This window comes from Anas platyrhynchos, chromosome 2, assembly GCF_047663525.1.
Source record: "Anas platyrhynchos isolate ZD024472 breed Pekin duck chromosome 2, IASCAAS_PekinDuck_T2T, whole genome shotgun sequence".
In the NCBI taxonomy this organism is placed as follows: Eukaryota; Metazoa; Chordata; class Aves; order Anseriformes; family Anatidae; genus Anas; species Anas platyrhynchos.
The window spans coordinates 54,361,026-54,388,810 of NC_092588.1; the positions used below are offsets into that span (position 1 = coordinate 54,361,026).

At 44.1% G+C, this 27,785-nt stretch overlaps 2 protein-coding genes across 24 annotated transcripts in view; one reads left to right on the forward strand and one right to left on the reverse strand.

Moving 5' to 3' along the window:
* Positions 1-21,249, forward strand: part of GREB1L (GREB1 like retinoic acid receptor coactivator) — a 126,589-nt gene extending 105,340 nt beyond the window's left edge. For 12 of the 16 annotated variants that reach the window (XM_072034777.1, XM_027451965.3, XM_027451970.3 and 9 more), the window contains 15 exons: positions 615-954; positions 3,559-3,674; positions 4,043-4,287; positions 4,984-5,546; positions 6,057-6,159; positions 9,903-10,058; positions 10,248-10,387; positions 12,075-12,236; positions 12,553-12,760; positions 13,419-13,584; positions 14,608-14,835; positions 16,127-16,268; positions 16,703-16,903; positions 17,807-17,945; positions 18,771-21,249. In XM_072034777.1, coding sequence (XP_071890878.1) covers positions 615-954; positions 3,559-3,674; positions 4,043-4,287; positions 4,984-5,546; positions 6,057-6,159; positions 9,903-10,058; positions 10,248-10,387; positions 12,075-12,236; positions 12,553-12,760; positions 13,419-13,584; positions 14,608-14,835; positions 16,127-16,268; positions 16,703-16,903; positions 17,807-17,945; positions 18,771-18,934 — 3,073 coding nt within the window. In that variant the 3' untranslated portion in view covers positions 18,935-21,249. The remainder of the gene's footprint in view (positions 1-614; positions 955-3,558; positions 3,675-4,042; positions 4,288-4,983; positions 5,547-6,056; positions 6,160-9,902; positions 10,059-10,247; positions 10,388-12,074; positions 12,237-12,552; positions 12,761-13,418; positions 13,585-14,607; positions 14,836-16,126; positions 16,269-16,702; positions 16,904-17,806; positions 17,946-18,770) is intronic. The other 4 variants (XM_027451968.3, XM_072034779.1, XM_038175688.2 and 1 more) reach the window with 1 other exon arrangement.
* Positions 21,250-21,826: 577 nt separating this feature from the next.
* Positions 21,827-27,785, reverse strand: part of ESCO1 (establishment of sister chromatid cohesion N-acetyltransferase 1) — a 33,038-nt gene continuing 27,079 nt past the window's right edge. For 7 of the 8 annotated variants that reach the window (XM_038175692.2, XM_027451974.3, XM_038175693.2 and 4 more), the window contains 3 exons: positions 25,891-26,034; positions 25,305-25,492; positions 21,827-22,690 (listed from right to left, as the gene is read on the reverse strand). In XM_038175692.2, the coding sequence (XP_038031620.1) occupies positions 22,543-22,690; positions 25,305-25,492; positions 25,891-26,034 (480 nt within the window). In that variant the 3' untranslated portion in view covers positions 21,827-22,542. Of the gene's footprint in view, positions 22,691-25,304; positions 25,493-25,890; positions 26,035-27,785 lie in introns of those variants that run through there. The other variant, XR_005263981.2, reaches the window with a different exon arrangement.

Here is a 27,785-nt window from a genome sequence, read left to right on the forward strand (position 1 = left end):
TTGCTATTTTATATCAGTCAATATAATTAATTGAAACTGTATCTATATTTAACAAGTAAAATGCAATATCAAATTAGCAACATGAATCATTAAATACATCCATATTGTCTAAAAATATGTAATTAATAAACATGATCCATATTAGTAAGGTCAATTAATTTCAGTAGATCAGTTCTTTAAGTTTCTTAGAGCATTTCTGACCAAGGGCAATGGAAGAGACAGTGGCCACTATTGCTCTCTTTCTTTTCTTAAGATGTGGATTGGGAAGAGGATGAATGGGGTCTAGTACACACGTAAATATTGCCCTAGTATTGAGGTTAAGTTAAAGATCTTTAGTTGAAGTTCTGTCCCAAATAAAGACAACAGGAGTTTATCATTCCTTTTACTCGAGAGCAGGACTTTGCACTTTAAACATTCTCCAAATGCAGAAAGTAATTAAAACACAGTTGGGTTTTGAGCGAAATTTTGGTCTGTGAAAATTAAAGGCTCCATTCTTCAAGCACTACAGGAAAAAAAATGGGTACTTATTTGCTGCACAGTCCTGTTTTGTGGTGAATTTTCAGCCACTGCTGTGATTTTGCGTGCGCTAACGCAGACCCGTTATCTCCCGAAAGGTACCCTCGGCTGCACAGCATGGTGATTCGCTGCTACCTTCTCATCCAGCAGTATTCCCAGGCTCTGATGGCTCTCACGACCATGGCCTCGCTGAGAGATCACAGCACGCCCGAGACTCTCAGCATCATGGATGACCTGATCACTTCCCCCGGCAAGGACAAGAACGGCTGCGGCCACATGCTCGTCATCAGGGTGCCGTCCGTGCAGCTGGCCATGCTGGCCAAGGAGAGGTTACAAGAAGTGAGGGACAAGCTGGGTCTGCAGTACCGCTTCGAGATCCTCCTCGGGAATCCCGCTTCAGAGCTTACGGTTGCCAAACACTTTGTGACCCGGCTGAAGGTTAGCAGAAACCACGAATTTCGTTGTTGTCATCTGACCGCTGGACGTATTTCGTGTGTCTTCCCACAGGTTTAAAACTTCATTATTTTATAGGAAAAGAGCCCCTGATCTTTATCTTTTCCAGGGAAGTATACAGGACTTCTGATGAGCATTAATGATTTAAGAACTCGGGAAAAAAATTGAATTGTTTCTGGTCCCCGAAGTCAAACACCGGATGTTATCTTGCTTGTTAAAAATGAGTAACAGCATGAGTCAGACAGGTTTCCTCTTTGAACCTCTGAAAGCAGAGCTCGGATCTCCCTAGACAAACTAATTATTTCCACCAGCTTATCTCTCGAGTGTATCTGACTGTCTGCTCTGGCTTAACCATCTTCTGCTCTTCTGGCAACTGGTAAAATATTCTGTTTGTTGTGCACTTATTTTCTCAAATGGCTGTGTGCTGAAAGCCTTTTCTGCACAGCATATATGCACCACGCTAATTGCGTGGATTTATAAGAGGCTGGTACAACGAGCCACATCCACTTCCTGCATGAACCTTGCTACATTAAAAAAAAAAAAAGTTTGGTTGCCTTTCTTACCAGCTTGAATGTAGTTCAGGCTATCTGTCCTGATCCCTGCTTCACGTCTCACACAGAGATTCATTTTCAGTTTCATTGTGAGTTACAGTGCATTTAAAGCACACAAAAAATGAAGGAATTTTGTGAACCTTTCCTAAAGAGCTTCTCTACAACCAAAACCAGGTAAAATGTCCTTTAAAGTAGCCACCCCTTCTGTTTCTCGAACCCTGTCTGCTGCAGGAGAGGGAATCACAGAGTGGTTTGGGTTGGAAGGGACCTCAAAGATCCCCCAGTTCCAGCCCCTGCCATGGGCAGGGACACCTCGCACCAGCCCAGGCTGCCCAAAGCCCCATCCAGCCTGGCCTTGAACACCTCCAGGGATAGGGCACCCACAGCTTCTCTGGGCAGCCTGTGCCAGGGCCTCACCACCCTCTGAGCCAAGAATTTCTTCCTAATGTCAAATCTAAATCTCCCCTCTTTTAGTTTAAAGCCCTTTGTCCTATTACTACACTGATAGAAAGTCCCTTTTCCAGGTTTCAGGCCCCCTTTAGGTACTAGAAGGCTGCTGTAAGGCATCCCCAGAGCCTTCTCTACTTTAGGCTGAACAACCCCAACTCAATCCCCCTGTCATGTCACCAACGAAGATGTTGGATAATGCGAGGAGGGGAGACCAGCCATGCTGTCATGGCAATAGAGGTCACCTTTTAAGTGTAATAAGGCAATTCAGGAGCCATTCACAAGTGGGGAGCCCAGAGGGCTGCAGCTCTCTGCCCCTCCTGAGTAATGTGGGCAAAAAACACATCATCAGCATGCGGGTTTCCAGCTCAAAGCTCCAGGCACTCAGGCTTCTTTTTCGTTCTTTAGGCTAGAAGAAAGAAAAATCAGTTTTGAATCTGCCTTCCCCCATTTCATTTTCTAGCCGTGCACTTTCTCAGAACCTCCCAGCATGGGGAAGGCGCAGCCAGGCTGACCCTGCTGGGCCAGAAAATCTCTCTCTGCTGCTGAGGCTGTTTAACTGAGCCAGCAGAGGCTGGTAGATAGCTGGAGAAATATGTTTTTTTTTTTTCAACGAACGTGTTACACAGAAGATGCAGAAATCAGCAGGGGAAAAAAAAATCAGGGCTGGGGAAAGAAAATCAGAGCCACATAACAGAGAAGGGGAATGCTGTTCCAAATCATGTTCTTCCGAAGCTACGAAAAAATTAGTCATAGGTTATTTCAGTGGAAATTTTCAGAAGGTAAAATGGCATGCTGAGTCACTGGTCTGCTATTGAGTCCTCTTTTCCAATCCCCTTCATCTGCCTGAGAAAATGAGTCATAAAACACGGCCTTTTGGGGAGGAGGAAGGGTAAGGGAAGAACAGGTTGAGCACACGGGCTGAGAACTGAAGAACCGAGAGGGAATTTAAGACAGGGCTCTTGCTTTAGGTTGTGTTTTCCACACAGTTTGCATGAGTCTGTAATTTGTACACCTGTAGCAAATCTGTATGGGTATCTGTCCATACACAGATCAATATTTTGATGGGCAGTTTGAGTGGTTGGGCTCGCCATCGGTAGGACTTGGCTAAACAGACTCTGTGCCTCAGCTAGGTCTGAATTTTCTTCCAAACTGGTTTTGTCCATTATTAAAAAGAAAGAAGAAGAATCTTCTTCCAGCAGAACGAATGCTGTAGCTCAGATACCTGCTGATTCTGAAACAACTGGGGCTTATTTTCCTTGTCTGGAAAAGGGAAGGCTGGCCTTCTTGCCTTTCCAAGCGATGGTCCCTGAGTCTTTCAGCTTTGCTTCCTTCTCACAGTTGCTGTAGGGTGCTCACGCTTCTCTTGCTTGAATGCTGATACAGTTGCTCAAGACAGAGCAGTGCTTGAGGAGGCTTCACCCAAAACAGAGAACCCTGATGAACTCAGCCGTGTTCACCAAGCTCTGCTGAGCCAAGAGCAGCCCTGTGTGCAAAGCAAAGTCAGGAACTGAAAACAAACAAAATAAAACAAGAGGTGATGGCTGAGAAGGTTTCATTTAGACGTGACTTGGGTGTTCTCTGTTCACAGGCCTGGCGGGGCAATGAGCAGGATGACTGGATTCCTCGCACCTACCAGGATTTGGAGGGTCTGCCTTGCATCGTTATTCTCACGGGCAAGGATCCGCTGGGAGAAACCTTCCCCAGGTGCTGTTACGGCTCTTGCAGTATGGGTGTTTTCTAATGTGTTTTGATAAATATTTTTTTGGGGGGGGGAAGTTATGTGGTTTGATACCAACTGGTCATTTTTTTTCATAAAGAAGCATGTTTTAGAGGACTTTGGGAACAGTTTCAAATTTTGGAAAGTGTGGCTTGTGAAAAGTAAAGCTCCTGCGCTGCGTGGGTCAGGGAACATCTGCGCAGAGCACCAAGGAGCACAGCATGTTTTAAAATTACGTGATATTCACTGGCTAGTTGAACTGGTCATGAATATTTAATCAGCAATTAAAGATGGGGAGCGTTGTTCAGGGTCGGAGAAAACAAACCATCCTTTCCTCTTGGCTCGGCTTTTGCAGGTCACTGAAGTACTGCGACCTGCGGCTCATTGACTCGAGCTACTTAACTCGGACTGCATTAGAGCAAGAAGTGGGCCTGGCATGCTGCTACGTCTCGAAGGAGGCGATTCGAGGGCCCATTGTAGCTCTTGACCTGAGCGAGAAGGAGCACGAGAAGGCTAATGGCAGCGAGAATGACTCTGATGAGCTGCTGATAGACTTGGACAGACCGCAGAGTAACAGCAGTGCCGTCACCGGGACCTCAGGTCAGTTTGCTGCTGCTGCTGCTCTAAAGAGTAAGTCTTTGGTTATCCGTCGCTGGAATTTGTATGCAAATATTGAGGTGCTTCATCAAACGGGAACGGCTTGTACCTTGCTGCAGGCTGAGCTGTGAAATATTATGTGCAGGTTCTTGCCGTGGTGAGCAATTTCCCTGGCTGCAGCTAAAAGGGAGCAGCGTTGCAGTGGGAGGACGGGTCCTTTATTATTGTTTTCTTTAATCTTGTATTTCACGTTTGCTGATGGTTTTGTCAGGTGGATCCTGAAAAGATCTTAAAATCAGAGTAGAAATGAACAGGATTGATGTTAGGAATAGCAAAATGCTGTGTAACTGGGGGGTAGCTGTGGGTAGAAGTGGGTGTTTGCCTCCTGGCCAAGACCAGCAGCGTGGCTGGGTCTTGCCCTACCTCTTCAGGCCTCAGCAGAGAATCCTCTCCCACCAGACCTTTCCTTCCTCGCTTCTGCCTGGCACTTCTAGCTCCTTCCCTTTGTTTCCCTATGAATTTGAGGTGTTAAGGCAGCTGGATCAAGCCTTTGCCAGGCACCAGATCCTACCACACACTTAAAGCTGCCTGGTACGGAGGAGGGAGCAGAGCCCACTTCACCTAAAGGTTGCAGTGAAACGAATGCCCTGTTCTCATGCCAGCCAGTATCTGTTCACTGCCTGCTCTCTATTTCGCCAGGCTCCCTGGCTGACAACGGCGTCAGCTCCTCGAGCGCCGCGGACAAGTCTCAGAAGCAGGCACCGCCGCTCAGCTTCCAGACCGTGGCGCACAGCTCGGTCGACGAGGGGGCTTACCCTGCTTTCACAGCTGGGGAGACTCTGAAGCAAGAATGCGACTCCCTGGGTAACCAGCTGGCGAGCAGCACCACCTCGAAACTCTCGTCGCTGTCGTCGGTCTCCCAGGCCTTTCGGTGGCCTGGCCACTCGGCCAAAGACAGCCGGGCCCTGCGCGCTGCGCTGCCACGCATCGTCATCCTCTCCAAAGCGGCCTATTGCCTCCTGAGCTCGCAGAAAAGCGGCAACCTGCCTTCCTCCTCGTCCCTCCTGCCTCACGCCGACGTGGCTTGGCTGAGCTCTCTCAGGCCCCTGCTCCACAAGGACATGAGCAGCGAGGAGCAGTCGCTCTACTACCGGCAGTGGACGACGGCCCGGCAGCACCACGCGGACTTCGGCGGTCAGGGTGAGGCGTCCGGCTTGAGGAGCTTTCACCCCAGGCGGCTGCTTTTGACAGGCCCACCACAAGTAAGAGCACAGTTCCTTCCCCTGGCCTTACTCGCAGGGTGAGAGGACGGGCGCTGAGGACTGCGGCAGGTGGAGGTTGTGCCTGAGAGGCCCCGTGAAACTCACACGCAGCGATGCGTTTTGAGATCAAAAATTGGTCAGAATTTAAGGTTAAGTTCATGGTGGAGGTGGTAAGGAAAGGATTGTCCTGTTTTTTTAAGGCATGTTGCATACTGGTGGATGGCACTGGGTATAAAATTGCCATGAGCATAGCAGTGGAGAAGCAGTTTATCAGTGGTGATCTCCCTGCATACAAAAATGTGATACAGGCTCTGCTCTGGGCCAGACCTTCCTCACAGATCAATTTTGTGATACCATTCAGCAAAACGGGCAATACTGAGTCTTGTTTTGTTTGCAGGCAGAACTAGAATGGCAAAATAACGGGTAGGCCCAAATGCATTTATCTGAAATGTATCCTTCCTGTGCGTTAGCCTGGCTTGGGATTCAGACTGTTTTTCACCTCTGGTTCAGGTGGGAAAGACTGGCTCATATTTGCAGTTCCTCAGGATCCTCTTCCGCATGCTGATCAGGTTGCTGGAAGTAGATGTGTACGATGAAGAGGAAATAAATGCCAGTGAGTATTTAGAAGTAATCGCTAATATGCGTTATTAAGTGACTCTGTTACATATTAATAAGCAGTGACAAGTTTTTTAGGCTTACAAAGACTTCCTCAATGACACCTGCCACTTGTCCTGTCCATTTCTGTGCAGCTAGACCTGTTGTAGGCACCTGCATATATTTAAACATAGATGATTAAAAATGTTAATTTGACGTGGGTCTTAACTAAGAGCTTTGAAGTGTGTTTTGGATTAGTGTTACTTTTATGCCACTAAAACAAAAGTGAATACAAAACTGTATATGGGAAACATCTGCTTGCTAGTTTTTAAGCTGTGTCTGCTTTTAAACAGACAAAACAGAGGGAAAAACACTACTTTTCTGGCTGAAACATCAGTATTACTATTTATGTTTAATTACCAGTTAGATAGCAATTACTTATTTGTGTTTAATTACCAGTTAGATACCAATTTTTAGTAAGACTGTCTTCTGTAACTGTCTGTAAGAGTTTACAGATCTTATGCTGAAGAACAAGGCTGGGGGGGAAGACACCTCTCTGAATTTGTGCTCATTTGTCAGATCTCACAGATCCATTAACTGCTGTGGCAGGACTTGGCCTTGAGAAGCACAAACCCTTTTCAAATTGATTCCTCTTAGGGTGTTCTTTACATAACTCTGTGGTTGTAGTGAAGTTAACTCTGTGGTGCATGAATTTCATGACCTGACATCCAGAAAATGGAATTGTTTTCAAACCTTTGAAAAGATTAATTTGCATTTCTGCTCAGAAAGTGCTATTAAATTTTTGAAAAATGCATTCCCCTTGGATTTGGAGCTTTGGGGACTGTTATTACCTCGTTACTTGAACTAAAGTTCCCCAGAAACTTAGGATGAAATCAAAAAGTACGAACAATTCTGTGCCATGCAGTCTGGTCTGTTGTGATCCCAGCAGCTGTGTCACGCCCTTTTCAGGAATGCATGAAGCTGCGTCAGAAGAGCAGATGGGGTTTACTTGGGGTTTTGGGTTGTGGGTTTTTTGCTCCCACAGCTTCTACTGGAATGCTTTTCCAGAGCCCTAATGCTCCGATGATTGAAAATATTTTTTTTTTGATTCCCCAACCCAAAGATACTCCTGTCCCTATTGTAAACATTTTGGGGGAGAAGGAAAACAGTGTTATTTTAAATCAAAATACTTTTACTCCTTTTTGATGGTTGCTTCTGTGATGTAGCCATGCAGCAATCGTCTTCCCTCTAAGCTTTCATCTAGCTAGCCTGAGCCAGCTTGCAGGATCCTCACAAATGACAGGCTCATTATTCTTCTCACCGGTTTCGTACCTCTTGTCTGCACATCTATTTGCAATTTATTCTTCTGGTAGACGGCTGACCAGAGCTGTATGTGAGACCCTGCGGGGCATTTAACCAACCCAGAGTGCTACAGCTCCTCTGTTTCCCTGCCTCCACGGAAACCCCCCGACTGGGGAAACCAGTGATTGCACTTGGCTTCTCCCATTTTCCCATTTCACTGACGCTGATCCTTGCGGGTGCCTCTGCACCTCAATCATTTCCAGCTGAGGGACTCCCAGCCTACTGCAGAAATGCTTGCTATTAGTCCTTGATTTGAGACCTATGACTCATATTTTTTTCTGTTGAATGTCATCCAGTGGCTGTTGCTATCGTTTTTGAGGGCACTGAATTCTTTCTGGATGCTCTTCTATTCCTTCCCTATATTGGCAGTGACTCCTAGATTTGTGTCACCAGCAAACTTAAGGCAATGGTGGCTGTTGTGTGGTATTGTTTTTTGGAGACGGTGACATTAGGGAAAGTATTCAGCAGTATGCCCCTCTGCTGATCTCTGCTAACTTTGCTGCTAATCTCCATCTGCCTTAATGCTTATGATGTTACATGCTGCCATCTTCTGTTTAATCAACTTTGCAGACCATTCATTGTCTCCATTTTCTTCCAATGTGCCAATAATTTGTCGTATAGCATCATGTCAAATACTTTACCTGCTAAGAGGTAAGATGTGTGGCATTGCTTTTTGTTTAAAGAAATAGATAACTGTGTTATATCTGTGTGATGAAAGTAACGTGGTGTTTCTTTGGTCAACCCATGCTGAGTTTTATTGCATTTTTTCATTTACTTCAACATCTTTATTTCCTTCATCCCCCCCAAGTTTTGAATAACACGAAGGTCAAAGTAATGGACCCAGAGTTTCATAGACCTCCTCTGAAATGGTGATGATACCTGCATTATTCTTGCACTGAAATCAGGCTTGCACCTGATTTCAAACATCTGTTTTTTCAGGAAAGTGGCATGGAGATTATTCTTTCTCATTGTTCTCAGTGTGTATCAAGCTTTTAGAGATTTGTTTCCATCTCAGCTTACAGTGAAGCATTTGCTATAGCCAAAAAAATTTTTGTTTGTTTCCATGCACTTCTCTGAGGTCTGCCTCAGCTTGACATTTTGCAAAGCTTTTTTATTTTTATTTTTTATTTATTTTTTTATCTTGCACTTGATGATGTGTGAGAGTCAGAACTTCATTTGCTGATGGGCTGTTTCCATTCCTCTTGGACTTTGTTCATTCTTCGTGTCCCTTTTGCCTCTGAACACCTCCCGGCATTCTTACATTGCTCGGTGTGGTGGTTGCTGATGGTTTGGCAGCCGGGATTCCAAGAAATCCAAGCCTCACTCACAGGCAAGTCCCTGGTGTCCTCAGTCTAGTGGGCTTACTGAGCCAGCTCTCTCAGGATTTGTCTTTGTGAACACATTAATGAGCCTCACTTCATCAGTGGCACATGTTAATTCGAGCAGTGCCAGTGAGGTAACAGCCTCTGAACTGCAGCTGGCTCACAGCCCTGTGGGGCAGTCTGGGTAGGGTGAGCGTGTCCTTGTGTGTAGACCCAGCATTCGTTTCATCTGAGTTTGCCTTTCTGAAATCAGGAACCTCAGCTCCCTGCTTTTGTGTGGTTTTCCATCTGATTTTAAACAGAATCAGCTCATATTCAAGCTCCAGTCCCAGCTCCAGCTTGTCACCTTTGGCCAGTGTTTTCTCATGTTCATGTTACTTAGACTTGATTCTCTACCTTGGACTTACCTCTGTTGGATGAAGCAAAAATGTTCCAGCTGATCCTTGCTGGTCGCATCCCATTCTCAACAACGTATTTTTACCACCTTAATCATATACTTTATCAGCTTATAATACATATCAGTTCATAAGCTTCTGCACCTTCTTTCTCCTTGCTTTCATCCTTCTGCGTTTGGATGCTTTTGCTTCTTGTTTGCCCAGTTCTCTCCTTTCCGTGTCTTAAAAAGGGATCCATCAAGGGACTGGAGACCTGCCTGTATCTTCTGCGCAGACAGAACTGTTCATCTGAGCACTTCATGTATAAACATAACATCATTCACAGAGTGAATTATCCCTCGGTAGCTTGATGAAGAGCGGAGCAGAAAGATACCCAAGAGGTTGCTTCACCCCACAGTTTCCAAGAAATTGCCTTTTCTTTGAAATGTCTTTATGTCAAGTGCAATTTGAATTTTGGCAATATTCACAGAAAGGTTTGAGTTGGAAGGGACCTAAAAGATATCATCTATTTCCAACCCCCTTGCTATGGGCAGGGATATAATGCTTATGACATTAAAAGATGTCTTTTTGTGTGTGTATTTGTGCACCTCTGTGAACTCCTGTGCAATTGTAAATCAGCAAACGTCACGTAAACACCATTTAGTGGGTACCTGGTACTGCTCACCTCAAGTGTGTTGTTGCAGATCATACGGAAAGCAGTGAAATTACTCAGTCCAGCAACGACCACTGGCCAGATATCGAGACCTTCAGTAAAATGTCTTTCGACCTGAGCGTACATGACCCCAAGTACAGAACTATAAGCCCAGTGTACACAGAACAACTGTCAAGAGTGAAACAAGGTAAGACAAAGGAGAATTTTCTAGGAATACTTTTCCTACAGAAATTATTTTTATGTTGGTTTGACTAGACACGTGAGCTTAAACAAGCCTTTTATCTCCTAATGATACGGAACAAAGCAATTTGTTCTTTACAATTGTTGCCAGGCTCCCAGGCTCTGGTTTCTATCACTCATAACATTTCTTCTGCAGAAACCAGCAAAGAAACAAAACCAGAGGAAGCGAAGAAAAGAGAGACCGTGTCCATGATGCTGACAAAATACGCAGCGTACAACACGTTCCATCACTGCGAGCAGTGCCATCAGTACATGGACACGAACCCTGCTGCACAGGTTGGTGCCAAGGCCCACGGGTAAACCGCATCCTTGATTTTTCTTGTGGTCTCCCCAGGCATACCGCTCTGGCCTCAGGACTCATGCTTTCACCTTCCCTGAGATGGAGCTGTTTAATTTCTTCCATTCTCAGGGGAGATATTGAGCTACAGACCCTGGAGCATCAACTGTGTCTGCTGCGTTCTGCATAAGCAGTTCTCTTCTCCAGCTGCCTCTGACAAAGGGTGAATATTGTGACTAGTTGTCTCAAGCCAAAGCGTTATTCAGCCTGCCCACAGGGCTCACGGTGTCTCGTGGCAGAGGACTGTAAAATTGAGAGAGATGCTTGTCTTTCCTAAATGCCAGCCATCCACACACCTCTGATGGGAGGCTAGGCCTACTTTTCCTCCCTTTGCATGTAGTTGTGCGTGCTTCTCAACAGTAGCTTACGAGTCACGGGACAAAAAGGATCATTTTTAGCTGCTTTGTAATCCTTTTGAGCTCCAAAATAAACAGCTATGCTCACGGGAGGCTGGCAGGTAAGATTTTTCCTGGTTGATGGCTCAGACATTATTAACCACCAGCAATGGTTGACTTGGAGGTTTCTTACCCCAGTTCATTCTTTCCTTGCTTACTAATCCTTCCCAACAGCTTGTTATTAACCTAGCAGGCTGACCTGGAACTGTACAGTGTCAGGTACTGCACAGCAGCCCCAGCAAATCTGTTTGAAACCTCGTGCTTCATTCAGTGTGTTGACACAAGCAAATCCTCCCAAAGGACTCCTTTGTTCCCTTTACACGTCTTTGTCAAACACAGTGACGAGTAATAAATATGAATATCCACTTGTACGCCTGAGCTGTGCATGTAGAATTATGAGAGTTAAACTCAGAGAAATTAGGTATCCAAAGGGGAGTCACTGGATAGTGAGCATTAAGGAGGGGAAGAGATATAGAAATGCTCTAGCAGAACCTAAATAAAACCCTTTATATTCTTCACCCACACTTAGGCTAATTATTTTGGTTGTTCAGTAAAGATTATAGAGGGGTGACTGCTAAGAGTAAATGATTTGACCTTGAGCTAAGACACATGCCTCTCGAGGATGAAGTCTTACCAGATATGCAGGCACTTTGTATCCACGTACATGGCTCCGTGCAGCACTGTGCAAACTCAGGCTCACCCAGATACCTCACAGCCTTGTTAATGGGGTCTGCCTTGGTTACTTAGCTGCTTACCAGAGTGCTGTCACAGGATAAATACCACCCTAATGCAGCAACGCTGCTGCTGCTGCCTGTGAATGGCAGTGCACCCTGCTGTGGAGGCAGAGCCTGATGTTACCTGTGTCTTTGAATCTTCTGGGAAAATTTGTCGGGACAGTTTCTTTCCTTGTGTCTGTGTATTTCGTTTCTCCTTGTAAATACCAACAAATAATTTCCAGCTCAGATAGCCTTCAGAAGAGCCCAGGTGGGCCAAAGATCGTTCCTGGTACAGAAGGCTGGCTGTTGTAATAGTGAGGCAAGTTTCATGCCTAAACAATGCAGCTTATGGGAGAGGAAATGAGAATATAATAAAGTTAGCTACTAAAAGAAAATGTTGTGGATGTTCTTTTGTGGTGGCTGCCAGTATTGTGACTGCAAGAGCAGGCTGCCAACTGCTCCTTTTGGATTACCTGCTTGCAAATCCTTCTCCCGCTTCTTTTTGTTTTATACAGGTGTCTGACTCCACCCTGCATGCGTTCACATTTTCATCCTCGATGCTAGGAGAAGAAGTGCAACTGCATTTTATAATCCCCAAGTCCAAAGAGAACCATTTTGTCTTCAGCAAGCAAGGAAAACATCTAGAAAGCATGCGGCTCCCACTCGTTTCTGACAAGGTGCGTGTGCTGCTCTCATCCATCTGCTGGCTGCATACGCTGAGTGCAGTCAGCTTGACAGACGTTTGCAAGTCAGTGGTGGTTGGCAGGTTTATTTTTTCCTTCTTTTATCTTAGTCCTTTGCATAATTCTTACCTAACTCTCCTTAGAACTGGAGTTTTTGAAGAGAAACGTCCCTATTTGTCTTCCTAGTATCCCAGTCCTGGCGTGCTGCAATGATCAATAATGTTCAAGACCAGAATATATAACAAATAAAAACCCATGTCAGGAATAACCAGGTTTTTATGTAATGTTGGCAAAATGTCTCCTGTTCTAGCAGAATTTGAACGCAGTCAAGAGTCCAATCTTCACTCCATCAAGCGGACGCCACGAACACGGCCTCTTGAACCTCTACCATGCCATGGAAGGCATCAGCCACCTCCACCTCCTGGTGGTCAAGGAGTACGAAATGCCGCTGTACCGCAAGTACTGGCCCAACCACATCATGCTCGTCCTGCCTGGCATGTTCAACAACGCTGGCGTTGGTAAGAGACACCGGCAGTGCTGTGAAAACACCAACATCCGTGCTGGGCAACACGGATCACCTTGTGAAACCCTTCACAGTGCTGTGGCAATAGCAGCAAGCTGTGTGCAGAATGTGGTGGTTTGAAAGAAATGCTGCAAGGGATTTGCAGTGATCACTGCCTTCTCAGTTTAAAATCTGATGGCTTTTCGGCCGTATTTGGTCATTTTGCTCAGCCCTGCTGTGTGAATGTTCATTCTAGACATTTTACACATTTTTCTTTTTCTGTTAGCTGAAGCTAAATATTAACTGCAGCTGAACACTGGGGACTTGAACTTTGGACTTCATTTTCCTGCAGTTTCAGAGTTCTTCCTGCAAGAAGTTTTAAATAGCTTCAGTTTTCAGATCTCAGACACTCTTTGATTCAAGTTATTCTTTTAATGCCCACTAAATCACTTTCTGTAGTCTCTTAAAAAGCCTGCTTTTCTTCATAGCTTGCCTTTTAGATTGCAGTCACACTGAAAAGGGGCCATTTAGATTTCTTTTTAAACTGAGATGTTCTGAGCACGAAGTTCATAAAGGGTAATGATTGCAGCTCATTGCGTAGCCTTTCTTTGGGAAGAGAGAGCAATGAAGTCAAACCGAGATCTCTGTCTGTCTCCATTCTGGTGTTTCCTCAGGTGCTGCCAGGTTTCTGATTAAGGAGCTGTCCTACCACAACCTGGAGCTGGAGCGAAACCGCTTGGAGGAGCTGGGGGTCAAACGCCAGTGCGTGTGGCCTTTCATTGTGGTCATGGATGATTCCTGCGTGCTGTGGAACATCCACAGCGTCCACGAACAGTCCAGGTGAGTCACTACCCAGCGCCGCCAGGGTGGTTTCTCCGATCCAGCAGGGACAGCAGCACCGCTCCAGTCAGCACCTGCAGCTCCGGCTCATCTGTAGCATCCGACAGCGAGTGAAAGACCAGACAGCTGGGAAAGCAGGGCAGCTGGAACTGCTGGGAGTGGACTCAAAATACAGCTAAGAGAGCCGCTTTTGGCAGTGACTTTGATGCAGCAACACCAGGCAGGCTATCCAAAAGGCCTCACAGCGGTCATTATCTACTCAATTGCTAGTTAAATAGTCCAGGAACAGCACGCTCGGACACTAGATCTATTCCCTAAAATGCCAAAACCCACATCCTTCTCCTTGCTGCCATCTGCCCCTCACTCAGAGCAGTGGGAAGGCTGCAGATTTGTCCTGCTTGCCACCGACGTCCAACCTAATGCTGTGACACGCTTCCACCTGGCTCTGCCCTTACAGCCGTGTCCCACAGCGAGCATCGTCAGCAAACCTCTGCCTGTGCACAGCTGTGCCGAAAGCCACTCGCGCTTTCAGTGATTATTTGGGGTGATTTCTCAGTATTTTACTTCCCTCGTTTCTTTTGATTCAATTCATGTTTACCAATGACAGGTTTGTTTTGGAAGCTTCTGCTTTTCAGAAGGCTTTAAGCTGTCGCTCTCAGTGCTTGTGCTGTTCATTACCGAAAAAATAGCCTTCCAGAAATGCTGCACGAGGTGATTCCTTTTCCTTTTCTAAATTGCTGCAGAAGACCTGATTCTGCTGAAGAGCCCATTTTCCTCGGAGGAGTAAATTGAGGGGATAAGATTAATTGGCTGCTCTTTAAAGTCTGTGTTTGTTTATATATTTTACAGCATGGAGAATAAACAGTAGGGATTGCTAATGGACTTTCTTGGACCTGTATATACATTCCATTAATTATACATATATAGAGAGAGATATATTCACACACAGAAGCACTTATATATGGCATGTGTTCTATAAGCATTATCAGCCAGGTTTGTATGTTGTGTGATTACGTTTTGCAGCCAGTCCCTGGAGCCTGAGGGTACCAGTAAGAACGTCTCTTTGAAGAGTGTTCTCCAGCACATGGAAGCCACCCCCAAAATCGTTCACTATGCAATACTGGGCGTGCAGAAGTGGAACAGCAAGCTGAATGCCAGGAGCACGAAGGCTCCGTTCTCCAGGTGCCACGTGCGTGACTTTATACTGCTCAACATAGACCTGACCCAGAATGTGCAATATGATCTGAACAGGTAGGCAAGACGTGCTGGTGCTGAAACGGGGTGGCGTGACGAGCAGCTTGTCGCTGGGTTTTCTAAATGCTTTGGGGTTAAATCAGAAGGTCCGGGTTGAGGTACACGATCACAGCACGGCGGTGCACGCTGCGCCAAAAGAGCTGCCAGAGGGAGACCGTGAGGCGAGGCAAGGGAGGGCTGCAGAGGACTGAAGGGGCAGGGATCAGAGAAGAAAAGCTTCAGGAGAAAAAAATAAATGAGGAGGAGATCAGTAATAGAGGGAAGAGGCCAAAGTGACAGCAGTCACAGGAAGCGTGTGGAGCCTTTGTAAGAGGCAGGAGCCTGCTGTGTGACTGAGAGCAAGAGTGTAGGCAGAGGCTGAGCACTGCTACGCCACGTGCTCTGAGGAGGGATTCCTGGCACTTCGCTCACCTCTCCTCCCTGTTGCCACCTAGTTTGGAAATTAAAGAGATGAACAGTTAACTTTCCGCTATAAACTTCCTTTTTTTCCTTTCCTCCTTCTAACTCCATCCTAAAGCATTTAAATAAACCACTGTTGTCATGGGGCTTTACCTCTAATTCTCATCGCAGACATTGGCAAAATCCAATTCCCTGTCCCCCTGATCGTGGCCAAGTGAGTTTGGAGTAAACCCCCTCTCTGGCCCTGGGGCATCTCCTGCTGCTATTTTCAGGGATCCCATGTATTTGAGCGAGGAGCTGCAGCCAGCCAGGGCAAGCCGGGGTCTGGCATGGCTTGCAGAGTGCTTGATGTCATGTTCTCTGCCTGGCTGAATCATGAGATGGGAGTCAGCCCACAGACAGGACCGTCACATCTGAAGTAATTCAGGGTACGCGTTAGGTCTCTGCTGCTCTGTCTCCTGCAGCCAAATATTTGTCCAAGCCCGTTTCTCTGGAGGCTGGACACTGCAGCGCTCTAAAATATGTCAACTTTAAAATACAAGGAAAAAAAATAAAAAAGAGATGGAAAAAAAAGGGAGGGGAAGAAGTGCTCGGTGGCAGTACATGACAAGGATGAGAGGCATGGCCAAGCTTGCTACGAGGAAGAAACCTGCAGGCATGCTTAAAAGTGAAGATCTGTTTTGGCTTTAGATTACCAGAAATCACTTTCCTACACCTGAGGAAATGGTTCTTAGGAGCTGTGCAGAGAATTTGTACAGGAACCGTATCTGACTGTCTCCAGAAATCACTGCTAGGCCAGTTCTGATGCATTTTAGCCGAGGCTGTGTGAAAGCTGGCTTACTCCCAGCAGCAGCACAGCTGGCTTAGTCATCTTGTGTTTAATGTCCAGGTATTTCTGTGAAGATGTAGATTTTAATCTGAGGACCAACAGCAGTGGGCTGCTCATCTGTCGCTTCAACAACTTCAGTGTCATGAAGAAACATATCCAGGTTGGAGGACAAAAGGACTTCATCGTTAAGCCAAAAATCATGGTGAGTGTGTGTGTGTGCTCCACCCTACACTGAGGGTAAAGTCAGGACCTGGTTACCTTAGAAAGAATGAATTTTTTAGCCCTTTAGGTTTATTTAGGGCATATTTGAAATCTAACATTCATAATCTGTGGTAGGGCTGCCACCTAAATAGAAAATAATAAATACATTGCTAATTATAAATTATTAACAACAATCCTCCTGATCTATTAATGGTTTTACACTAAAACAGTTTTAAACTAAAAGAGGGGAGATTTAGATTAGGCATTAGGAAGAAATTCTTCACTCAGAGGGCAGTGAGGCACTGGCACAGGCTGCCTGGAGAAGCAGTGGGTGCTTCTCTGCCATGGTGATCCCTTCCCTAACTGGATGAACTCCTGCAGAGAAGATGCACTTAGGGGCGGGGTTAAAAGTTGCTCTCCTTGGTTTTGTTGCAGGTTTCGGACAGCCTGGCACCAATAATGCCTCTTCAGTACGTCTGTGCCCCGGACAGCGAGCATACCTTGTTGGCAGCCCCATCGCAGTTCCTCCTGGAGAAGTTCCTTCAGCACGCGACGTACAAACTCTTCCCCAAGGCTGTTCACAACTTCAAGAACCCGGTGCTGGCCATTGACTGCTACCTGAACATCGGGCTCGAGGTACAAAACACACAGGGGTAACGGGGACCGGTAAACACCAACCGTCACTGCGACTCGTTCTTTAGGTTGAAAAACCCCTTTTGTGAACCCTCAGCACCACGGGTAGCGTTTGAAGATGCTGATGTAAAACATCTCTGGTGTTTGAGCTTGAAGGACCTCTTGGGGGCTGGCAGTAAAACCTCCTCGCTGGGTGGTGCAGGCAGAGATTGTGATGGACTGATAGGATGTACAAAGGGAGGGGGCATGTCCATCTTACGTAAATAATATTTCACGTAGAGCAAAAGTCCTGAAGTGATGCTGTTTTGCCATGACAAAACTGGGTGTGCTCTGTAGCTTTCTGTACAGCTACCCACAGAAGTTTTCAGATCACTGTCACACCCATATTTTTACAGCATTTTATCATCTGTGCTTGCTTTATCCTTGCAACAAGCTTGTTCTGGCTGGGAGTTTCTGATATGGTTCTTCTGGCAGCTCGCTTCACTGATGGACAAAGCTCTTTCTGTGCAGTGCTTCTCTCCATTTATTTACAGGCTCTTCTTTTTGTGAAATGGGCTTCTAGGGAAACTTTTTTTATTATTTTTGCAAGTATATCTATAGCTAGGCAGATGTAATCTTTGAACCCTTCAGTCAGTTTGAACAAGGGCTGAAGCAGAGGGAAAGCCCAACACGAGTTTTTTTCTGGCCTGTTTCACGGAGGTCAGTGGCAAGGCAGAGGAGAAACCCTTCAACGGCACTGAAACGTGGGAGAGTCCCAGTGCTGGCAACCACTTGGCTGGCCACTGTGGCTGCACAAAGGAGATGGCGCTTCGCTAGTTTCAGTGCCTGTGTAATTAGTTAACTATCGTTTGCTAACAGAGACGGCTAACGGAGACGGGCTGGCTTTCTTTTCCCCTTCTGTTCCAGGTGGCGATATGCTACGTTAGCTCCCGCCCGCACTCGGTCAACGTCAACTGCGAAGGGGTGTTTTTCAGCGGACTTCTGCTCTATCTCTGTGACTCTTTTGTGGGCGCGGACCTCCTCAAGCGGTTCAGGTTTCTGAAAGGTAATCACTTTGCCCTGCTGCACAGCCTTGTTGCCTTGCTTGCCTGTGAAGCGGTAGCACGGAGGAAAAGGGAACGGTTAGAAGAACAAACAGGTTCATTAAGCAGCTCCATTTGCGGTTGCTGCTGCCATCGTTTTCAAAAGAAGCAGATGGATTGTTTATTTTTGGAGTGTAAAATGCTGCCCCTTTAGTAATAAGCGCAGGCAATTGAACCTTAGCTAAGCTTTGATAAATCACGTTCATTATGTTATTATAAAGTGACATCAAACAGAGACAGGAGCACAAAACCAAGGATGTATGGAAATCGTTCAGTGAGTTACACACTCTGCAACTTGAGAGCTTAGAGAGTAGATGTTGCTTACCGATGATGATGAGAAACTCTACTCCAGTCATCTATACAATGGCAGTAAATACTCAGTCTTGTAGGACGGGCAACTCTTAGCTGGAAGATGGTGGGGGTCTACCCCCACCGCAGCTTCATAAATTTTGCCAAAATTGTTACTCATCATTTTGGCTTAGTAGTAACACACAGTGAGTCGCCATACACATTCAGTAAAGCTAAAACACGTTGGAAAGCTCTGGTGCATTTGTGGTGTGTCTGAGCCACGTCCCTCTTGTGCTGAGGCTGCTGCAATGCTGGGGCGCAGCGGGGTGATGGAGCTGCTGATACTGCTTGAATCAGTAATGATTTAAGGATCCTGGATCCAGGTTCGTGCTCTCTGCTACAGTTGATACTAACGCCTTGTACTTACACTGCCTAGGGCAATGAATTGAGAAAAGACAGTTGTTATTGTACCGAGGATCTAACATGCTTTTCAATTGAAGGTGCCACGCTGTGCGTCATATGTCAAGACAGAAGCTCGCTACGGCAGACGATAGTCCGCTTGGAGCTGGAGGACGAGTGGCAGTTCCGCCTCCGGGATGAGTTTCAAACTGCTAACAGCAGTGATGACAAACCGCTCTATTTTCTTACCGGACGCCATATATAAGCTTCGATAAGACACCGATAACAAAGAAAAAAATAACTTTTTTTTTTTTAAAAAAAAGTACAATCACTGTGGAGCAAAGTGCAACCAATATTTATCTAGACTTCTCTAAAGGATTCCCCAAAATTCTAAAGTAGGCTTTATTCCTAGGTATAAAATTACCACAGCAGTTACGATTTGAAGGATTATGGATTCGCGTTACGTTCTCATCAGTCACAACTGCTGGCACTAATCACACCGCCAGCCGAGGCGTAGGATCTAGGAAGAGGACGTGATTTGGTCAATGAAGAATTCTCTTTACCTTCAGCTGAGCTAGGGGAAGAGGCTGCTTTCCGCAGCTGCTAGCTTGAATGTGTTACAAGAAACTCAATGCAGCATATGGGATTTATTGAAGATACGTGGAGGAGAGCCCGCTGTTTCTCTTCAGCTCTGTACTTCGGTACGGGAATACTCAGGGGTTTGAAACTACAATGTAACGTAGGTATTTGTATTAAAAGGAATAGTCTTGTTCTCTGTGCAGTGTTAGTTGAAGATTTGTAATTGTGTATGTATTGAAACTGTCTTTGGCAAAATTTCCACAGGTGTTCTAAGTTTACTACTTAAACCTGAACAAATCAGCAGATGCGTGGCAGGCACCGTGCACACAGGTGCTCCCAGCAGCGTTACTTCACCCACTAGGTACCTTGGCTTGCTCGGTGTCCTTCTCACGCAGCTCCAGCTGGCTGCAGGTGTAAGATCAGGTCTGTCTGTCCACGGCCGTACGTGATTCAGGTGCCAGGAGGGCATCAGTGCCGGGGCTGCACTGGGGAGAGAAAAGAAGAGTCCAACTGAATGAGAGCAGCGTGTACAACAGCTTAGGGGGGAAGACCTGAGGAGCTGGGGCTGCTCAGGAGAGGTTCTGTCCAGAAGCAACCCCCACCTAACACCGCCAGCCCCTCGTTTGGTTGACCTCTGTGCATAGTGGTTGTGGCCTGCGAGCTGCTCCAGAAAGAATGCAGCGCGGTACGATTCGGCTGTCAGGGTTGAAGCACACCAGTACGCTGTTTTCCTCGTGCAGTTAACCAATTGGTATTTCCTTATCTTTCCAAAATAAAAATATCTCTGCACACCATAAGCTCATTTATTAAAAAGTGCAGCATGTTTTTAGAAGAGGTTCAGGTACGTTCATCTAATCCCCCCAAAACTAACACATCTTTCTTTATCCTTGACCTACAACTCATTGGAGAAGGACCTGCCAAAGCTGCATTTTTTTTTAAACAGTGTCAATTGAGCAACTTCTTTATCTGGTGAAAAGGTGTTTACAAATGGGAAAAACAACATATATTAGACTGAGGCTAAAGGAAAATGGTTTGCATATAAATGTGTTAATGTAGCTTCACTCTGATGCTGTACATTTGGCAAATTTCATGTGAACAACCAAGTTCTGTACACTTATATTTTCCTTCAGACACAACCTGCCTTATATTTAACACTTGGAAGATGTAGGAACGCACACGATGCTTCTCGAAGCTTTTGGTACGCAGCTGACTGCGTGCCAGTGTTTCTGGTTTTGCCAGAAGGGCTGAAGGACACCCCGAGTCTCAGTGTGAAGCGTGAGGTACTGAGCCGCCCTTTTGTTTGTGTATTTGATGTTTGCACTAAGTTCTTAAAAGTCCAGGTGCTGAGACTACTATGGCAAGTTAGCCCTCTGGTGAGGCAGTGCAAAATTGTCCTGAAGGTTGAGCACGAAGTCAGAACGTCAGCGTATTTGCCTTCCTTTACCGAGGAACAGTAAACCAGTTTCCTTACCTCTCTCTCTGCCATGCAGAAGCAAGGAGCTTTGTAATGGAAAAGAGGATAGATACTAAGAAGCTCAAACCCTGTAGGCCTGGCTGGTTAAAAACTTTTAACTTGTTGCCTGTGAATTCCTGGAAAGGATACCGTTATTTGACATCTGGGTTATCGTTATTCCTTTTTCGGTTTAAGCCTCACCATCAAGGCCATTCTTATGAATGTATTAAATTGGCCAGCGTTATATTTTTCCTGTAGATGTTACTGTCTATTCGCAGGTTAAATTTGAATGTAAACTAAGATTTAAAGAATCATATTCAAATGCTTTTTGCTTAACTTATGTAATTGCTTTTTGTGACTTTTGGAGGAGGGTTCAAAACGTTGCTTTCCTAGTGTAAAGTTTTCTTAACCAAAAACTTGGTGAATTTAGCTTCACTAGTCAGTCTACCTCATGTTATTGTTTATGAACTGAAACTGTCTGAAGTTGTGGCTATGGTATGTTTATAATGTGCTTTCATTAAATTTGAATATATTAAGTTACCATTTAAGACTGCCTCTATTTTAACTGTTTGCACCAGACAAAGTTTATGTTGTTTGTTTTTTTTAAATGCCTTAAAACATAGTGCTTATACCGGAGAAACTCACAGCACGGTGCTACACTGAGTGTTACTTGTTACAAAAAGGTTAGTTCAGCATGGTGCCAGTCCTGCGGATTTTTCAGGCTGGGTACCTGTGATCTGAGAGTTCCAAAATTAAAAAAACTCGAAGTTCCATAAAAACAAACAAACAAACAAACAAGCACAAATGTTTAAATTCCACCTGAATCTTACCCATCCCACAGTAGGGTTTTTAAGCCATTTTTCAAGTATGAACTTACTACCTCCCATCTTACCTCATAGCAGGTTGCTACCGAGCCAGAGCTGCTGGGAACTGATGGTAAGCATGCAATGCAAATGCGTTGTCAGTCAGGTGATTCCGATCCCAAGCAGGTGAGATGCAGTGGCTGCTTTCCAAGGAGCGCTTCCAAACACCCAGCAGCTGCCTTTAGCTGCTAAGGTAATATCTCACAGAAACGAAAGTATAAAACACACCGAAGATTCATTCACACTCGGTATCAATACAGAGTAACTTTAGAAAAAGCTATCAAGAATTTTATTTTCAATCTATCTACATTATGTACAGATCAAGAAAGGCCACAGCAGTTTTTCAACATACAAACCCTTTAAAAGAGGAGAGCTTTATGAAGGAGCGACAAGTATCCAAGTGAAGTCCGCTAACAAAGGTATATACTCAGTACAGCACTTGCAGGGACACCAAGAGCACACCGCTCCGTGGGGGTTTCATTCCACCTCTGCGGGAGACAGGAGGTAAAACGAGTTTCCCCGCAGCCATCACCCAGGCTGCCCTTACGCCCGGCCGTGCGCAGGATGCATGCCAAGAGCTCAGGCTTGGACTCTGCTGCCTCACCCACCCGCGGTGTTTAAGCACTGGTATATCACCACGTTAAGAACTTCAGCAGGTACTCATCAGTGAGACTATAGTCTTTGCATTTTAGTTTACAGTCCACTATGAACAATTTTCTGCTGCATGTAAACATGACTAACTAGATAAAATACAATCAAACTTCTGTAAAAGTTAATAAAATATCTTTCTTTTAAAAAAACAAAGTTAGCCTATTACTGCATTGTTTACAATTTTAATAAAATAGTACAACCTTTTGGTTGTTACCAGTCCTGAGTTCACGGTAAGAAAAATGGCCCTGGCTTCTGCATAAGGTCTGCACCGATTCAGTACATTTTGGCAGAAGTCTCCCGATAAAAAGGGAATTCCTTCAGAAGCAGTTAAGTCTGATGCTGTCCATTGAGGAAGTTGTATACTAGGAACTGGCCGGTGCCACAGTACTGCGTCGCAAAGAGTTTTCCATCAGGAGTGGGGTCGGAGAAAGCAATTTCTTCTTTACTTAAGTATGAGCCATATATGAAGTTGCTCCTGTTTGGAAGAAAAAAAGAACACAACACATTAATTACCCTCAGGAAATAACGTAAGAGTATTTATGCTATTAGGCTACAACCCATCAGAAACCTCCATTTATATTCGCTATATCCTCTTTCCAAATGGTAAAAGGAATCATTTGTGCTAGGAAGGTTTTGGTATCTTAGAAAGTGTTTGTAGAGGGCAATTTCATCCAAGTTGCAACAACAGTTCAATTTCAGAGCTTAAAAGAAGGTCTGAAATCATTCCAACTATTTCTTCACGGAAAAGACACTGCTAGAACTATGGGGCTACAATCACCAGGAATGAAAATGTAACCTGCAAAGCAGCTAGGGTCCTGACTGAGGGGTCTCAACAGACCAGATGAAATTTCAAGTTTCTAGTTTGAAGAAACAAATAACAAATAAACAAAACATTTGACATTTGGATAGAGCACAGCTTGGATTAATTTAGGACGTTTAAGAACATAGCACAAAATTCCTAAGTGATACATTTTCAATAGCGATTACATGAAGATTTGATTTAACTTCATGAAAATATCATATACATGTTCTATTCTTACTTGAAGGTAGGAAAGAATCAAAGATACCACTGTATTTTTTTGGATGGCTACGAGAGCAAAGTTAGAAAATTGATCTCAGTCTTTAAGACCTTGGTGATGAGAAAAACAAAATAAACTTCTTTGGAAACAGAAGAAACTCCCAAAGTTAACTTTTTGAGTTCTGGTAAAATATACTTGCAGGTACTTGCAGAGCAAGTGTAAACATCTATCATATATGGACATCTCCATTACATCTTGAGGAAAAGACAACAGCAACAAAGTCTTTCTTCAATTATTACCAGCTTTATTGCCTTCTCAATAGTATATTACTACCTTTAGGAAGATGGTTTTGAAAAATACCAGTCAATACCTGAGGATCTATTTATGTATTGCATTGTGTATTTTTGACTCCAAGCATTGCAAGCTCAAGTGAAATGGAGCAGACGCTCTCAAAGTGAACTTAACTTCTGCTAGGATACCTTCAACATTTTGAAGGTGGGATTTAGCTGGCTACCAGAATCATCCTGTTCATACTGCCTTTTGCTCGGGGAGACACTGAGGCTGAAGCTTCACCAGCAGCTGAGCAGATCCAACTGCTTACTGCCATTAAAAAGCAGGCCTTGCTCCTTTACGTCACCTTCTGCAACTTACTGCGCTCCCTCCTTCACACCAAACCCAGTGCACATTCAGCCTTTCTGCAAACCAGCTAACTGGGCATCAAAAAAGAGCTCTTTTGGGTGAACCTGCTTTCTACTACTTAGCAAATTAAAAATGATCTAGTGGAAGGCTAAACAAGCACCAGAAGACTGTAAAAGGTGAGGTGCAGTGCACAGCTAAGAGGAGAACTGACACCTCTTCTTGATAGCAGTAACAATCCATTAAAAAGGACTCCAAGGATCCTTTAGAGCTGTGACTGAGGGAGCAGCTCCAGCATTGTTCTGGGAAGAAGTCCTTCCATCATAAATAGTTTATAGGACACTACTGAATATATGGATTAAAAAATCAGCCTTCAAAAAGAAGAGCACCCCAAAATCATCGTGGTAATATGCTTATCTGAATCCAGTTCTACAGCTGATAGTTCAGACAGAACGTGACCTAACAGGAAATTTCAAGTTGCTGCACCAGCCATTTGGATGCATTTATCTTGCTGTGGAACAGCTTTGCCAGGCTCTCCAAATAGCTGAGAGTGTGAGGACTGGTAGACACATGAGCGTCCCTGTGCCACAAACTCCAACAGATGAGGCTAGCCAGACAGCTGGCACAAACCTGACAGCCCAGCAGTAACAAGAGTTGAGCAGTTTGCGCATCACTCAGGAGAGGGAGTCAGACTTTTAGGAAATGTCACTAGAAGAAAATATTTTAATGTTCAGGAGTTTCCAGAGAACAGGGGGGAAAAAAAAAAGAAAAGAAGATGAACAAAGGTTTGGAGATTCAACATTTTTAACATTTATCTCAACAGCAGTGTGAATATTTGTGTCCTTTTATGCACCTAGTACTTAGTCTTCAGCTGAATACACTCATTACAAGCTACTAAATCTCTATGGAAGTTAATGTTTCAGAAGTCTCAGTGAACCTGAGCAAAGCCAAAAAAATAAAAAGGTCAAAACTATCACCGAAGTACGGCTGTTAGCCACTCGACTGTATCAAATAGTTCCGGGTACGTGTTTCTGCTCTTTTCCCTTTGCTACCTCTGCAGAACAGAAACTTGGCCAATGATTAGGTCACAGTCCTTAACACTGTGACCTTAGATGCTCTGACCAAAGACAGTCTCACTTCCTCCACTCGTAATTACCTCAGAGGAATTTACCCAAGCTCATCTGCAGTCGGCTAGGCTGGCTCATTACAACTGCACTTAGCATAAAGGTTACTGTTAAGACAACCTGCAGAACACTGAGTTCAGTTAGTTACTGAACACCACAGAACACTGGAATCATCCACTGTGCTTACCTTTACATTGCCAGTATTGCTGGAAACATAAAGATGCAAGCCTGAGACCCAAAGGAATGCAATAAATCTCTTGGACTACAGTCCATCAAACTCATATAACCAAGGAAACACTTTTGGTATTACCTGAGACACTCTATCATCCGAGAAGCAATCTTCTTTCGACGCATCATGCTGAATACCCATATTCGACTAATCCCACAAATAGCAGGTTCTGGTGACGTTGAACAGCACCATGCTTTCTGTCTTTCAAATATGACTTTTTCATTTTCTGAACTAACTTCTGGAACCTTCTCTTCTATAACTCTGTAGCCCTGCAGGTGACGTCAAAATATGTTACTATATAAAAGCATCATTAATGATTAAATACAATTCTTGCGAAATATATTTCAGTTGAACATACATACATGTTAAACGCCTCACCAAAAAGAATGCATCTGTCTAATTTGATTTCTGTTGACAATTTCAGAATTGAAATATAAGATAAACGATTTAACCTCACAAAAAAAAAACCTAAATCTTATCTGATTTAAAATAATATCAACAAAGAAAATCTAATTCTTATTACCACCTGTCATTAAAGTGTCTGTACTTATTTGCCAAATGGCTAGTCTCAAACTCTTAGGTAATTCTATAGTTTCAGCATGTCTGAAGAACACAGTCACCAAGCACCAACTTTTAGAGGCTACCTTTCTCCAGTTCAATCACTTACCCACTGGATATGCTCTGCAATTAAACAGCCAATAACTTTTTTGTCGTTAGAAATAAAAAGAAGAGTTTTCGTTCTAGAATAACACATGAGCGGAGCTTGCTGAAATCCCAAGTCATTGTCTACCATTTCTCTAATTTCTTCAACCTGTCAAAATAAGTTGAAATGCTGCATAAGAAACACGTGTATAAATATGTATTTTTACAAATATACATTAAAATTACAGATTTACAGAAACACACTAAATTATCTACAACACCAAAAACTATTCCAGAAGTTAAGGATTATTGGAAGGAATGTGCAACACACAAGTCCACATAAGTTTTCCTTAAATTATACTTGTCTGGAAACATGAAGAGCAGAAACCTCTACATCAGCTTCCAGTAAGTCCAGACTCATTTAGCCAAAGGCTAATAGGGAAGATGCACGTTATCAAACTGTGGACTCTGGCATTTTAGCCAGAAAATGAGGTCTATACAAAAAGTTAAACAAGTGTAGTGGAAGCTTTTCAGCTGGTTATTTTTAAAGTCTTGAAATAATGAATCCATTAAGGGTCTTGAGCAGATGATAGCAAGCACAGTGCCAAGGGGTTTGCATAAGGGATCATGCATGTGTTTGCTGAAACGGAATGAATAGCTGTTGCCTCCTTCCTCGAGCTTTTGTCTCTTTCGCTAGTTTGTAAAGCTTAACTGGAACTCAAAATTTCAATGTTTAGTTTAAAATGTTTAGTTAAAAAAGTTTTAAACTTGCTAATGCAAGTTTAAAAGAAACTTATGAACTCCAGCATGAATATAAAGAAAAGCTTATGCTTGAGCTGAGGTTTTACTGGGGGAATCCTATACCTGTAACCAGGCACTGAAACATCTCATCACTTACAGGAGTCCAAAATAAATGTGGCCTTTTCTATGCAGTGCATTAAATGGCATAAGTGTCTTTAATGCGTGTTGTAGTTACATTACTAAAACAATACTGGAATTACTGATGCTTTGAATATAGAAGATTAGCGGTGATCAAATGAAAATTGTTTTCAAAACATGCTTTTAAAATAATTTCAAAAATTCCTGGTATCAGCTACTCTCTTTTCTCATTTAACCTTCATGCACCAGTCATTTAATGACAATTCAGATTAAACAATTTGAAACATTATGTCACCTTTCTTAAAGTGCTGTTACACAGCCACAGCGCTGACCACTGTAGATGCTCTCAACTTTAACCATGCAGGACTACAGAGAACTCTGTCCTAAATGACTTCATTTGCTACAGCTTTCTTTTCCTCTGCCCCAATTAGGTATTTTACGTTTTGTTTTGTTTTTTCCTCAGTTATTTTAGTTAAAAAAAAAAATTAAAAAAATGAAAATGCAACTACATGCAAAACTTCATACTTATGTAATACTAAAATTCAGACAAAGCCACCAGAAAAACTAAACTTAGTAAACAAACTTATCTGCATTAAATACTGTAAGAAAAGCCATAGATTCTTTTTTCAATACGGCAACTTAGAAAATTCTGGTTTAGTCTAAAGAAAACCCACTGCAGTCACAGCATCTCAGGGAATCAATTAAAATTCTTGACTTACACAATTAAAATGTTCAAGCTTACAGCTTGCTAATTTCAGGAAAACCAGAAACACATTAAAACACATAGATTGGAGTAGTACAACCAACAATAAAAATGTTTTAAATATTATTATCTGGAGCACAAGCCATGGAATAGCAGAATAACTCAGGTGGAAAAGTACCTCAGGAGATTCAAGCTCCTGCTCTAAGCAGGTTCAGCTGTGAGATCAAACCCTGTGGCTCAGGGTTTGAAAACCTCCACAGACAGAGCTGCCCAGCCTCCCTGGAGCAGCACAGACGTGCTGCGGGACAGTCATCTCCAGGTGGCCCCGCTTGAGCAGT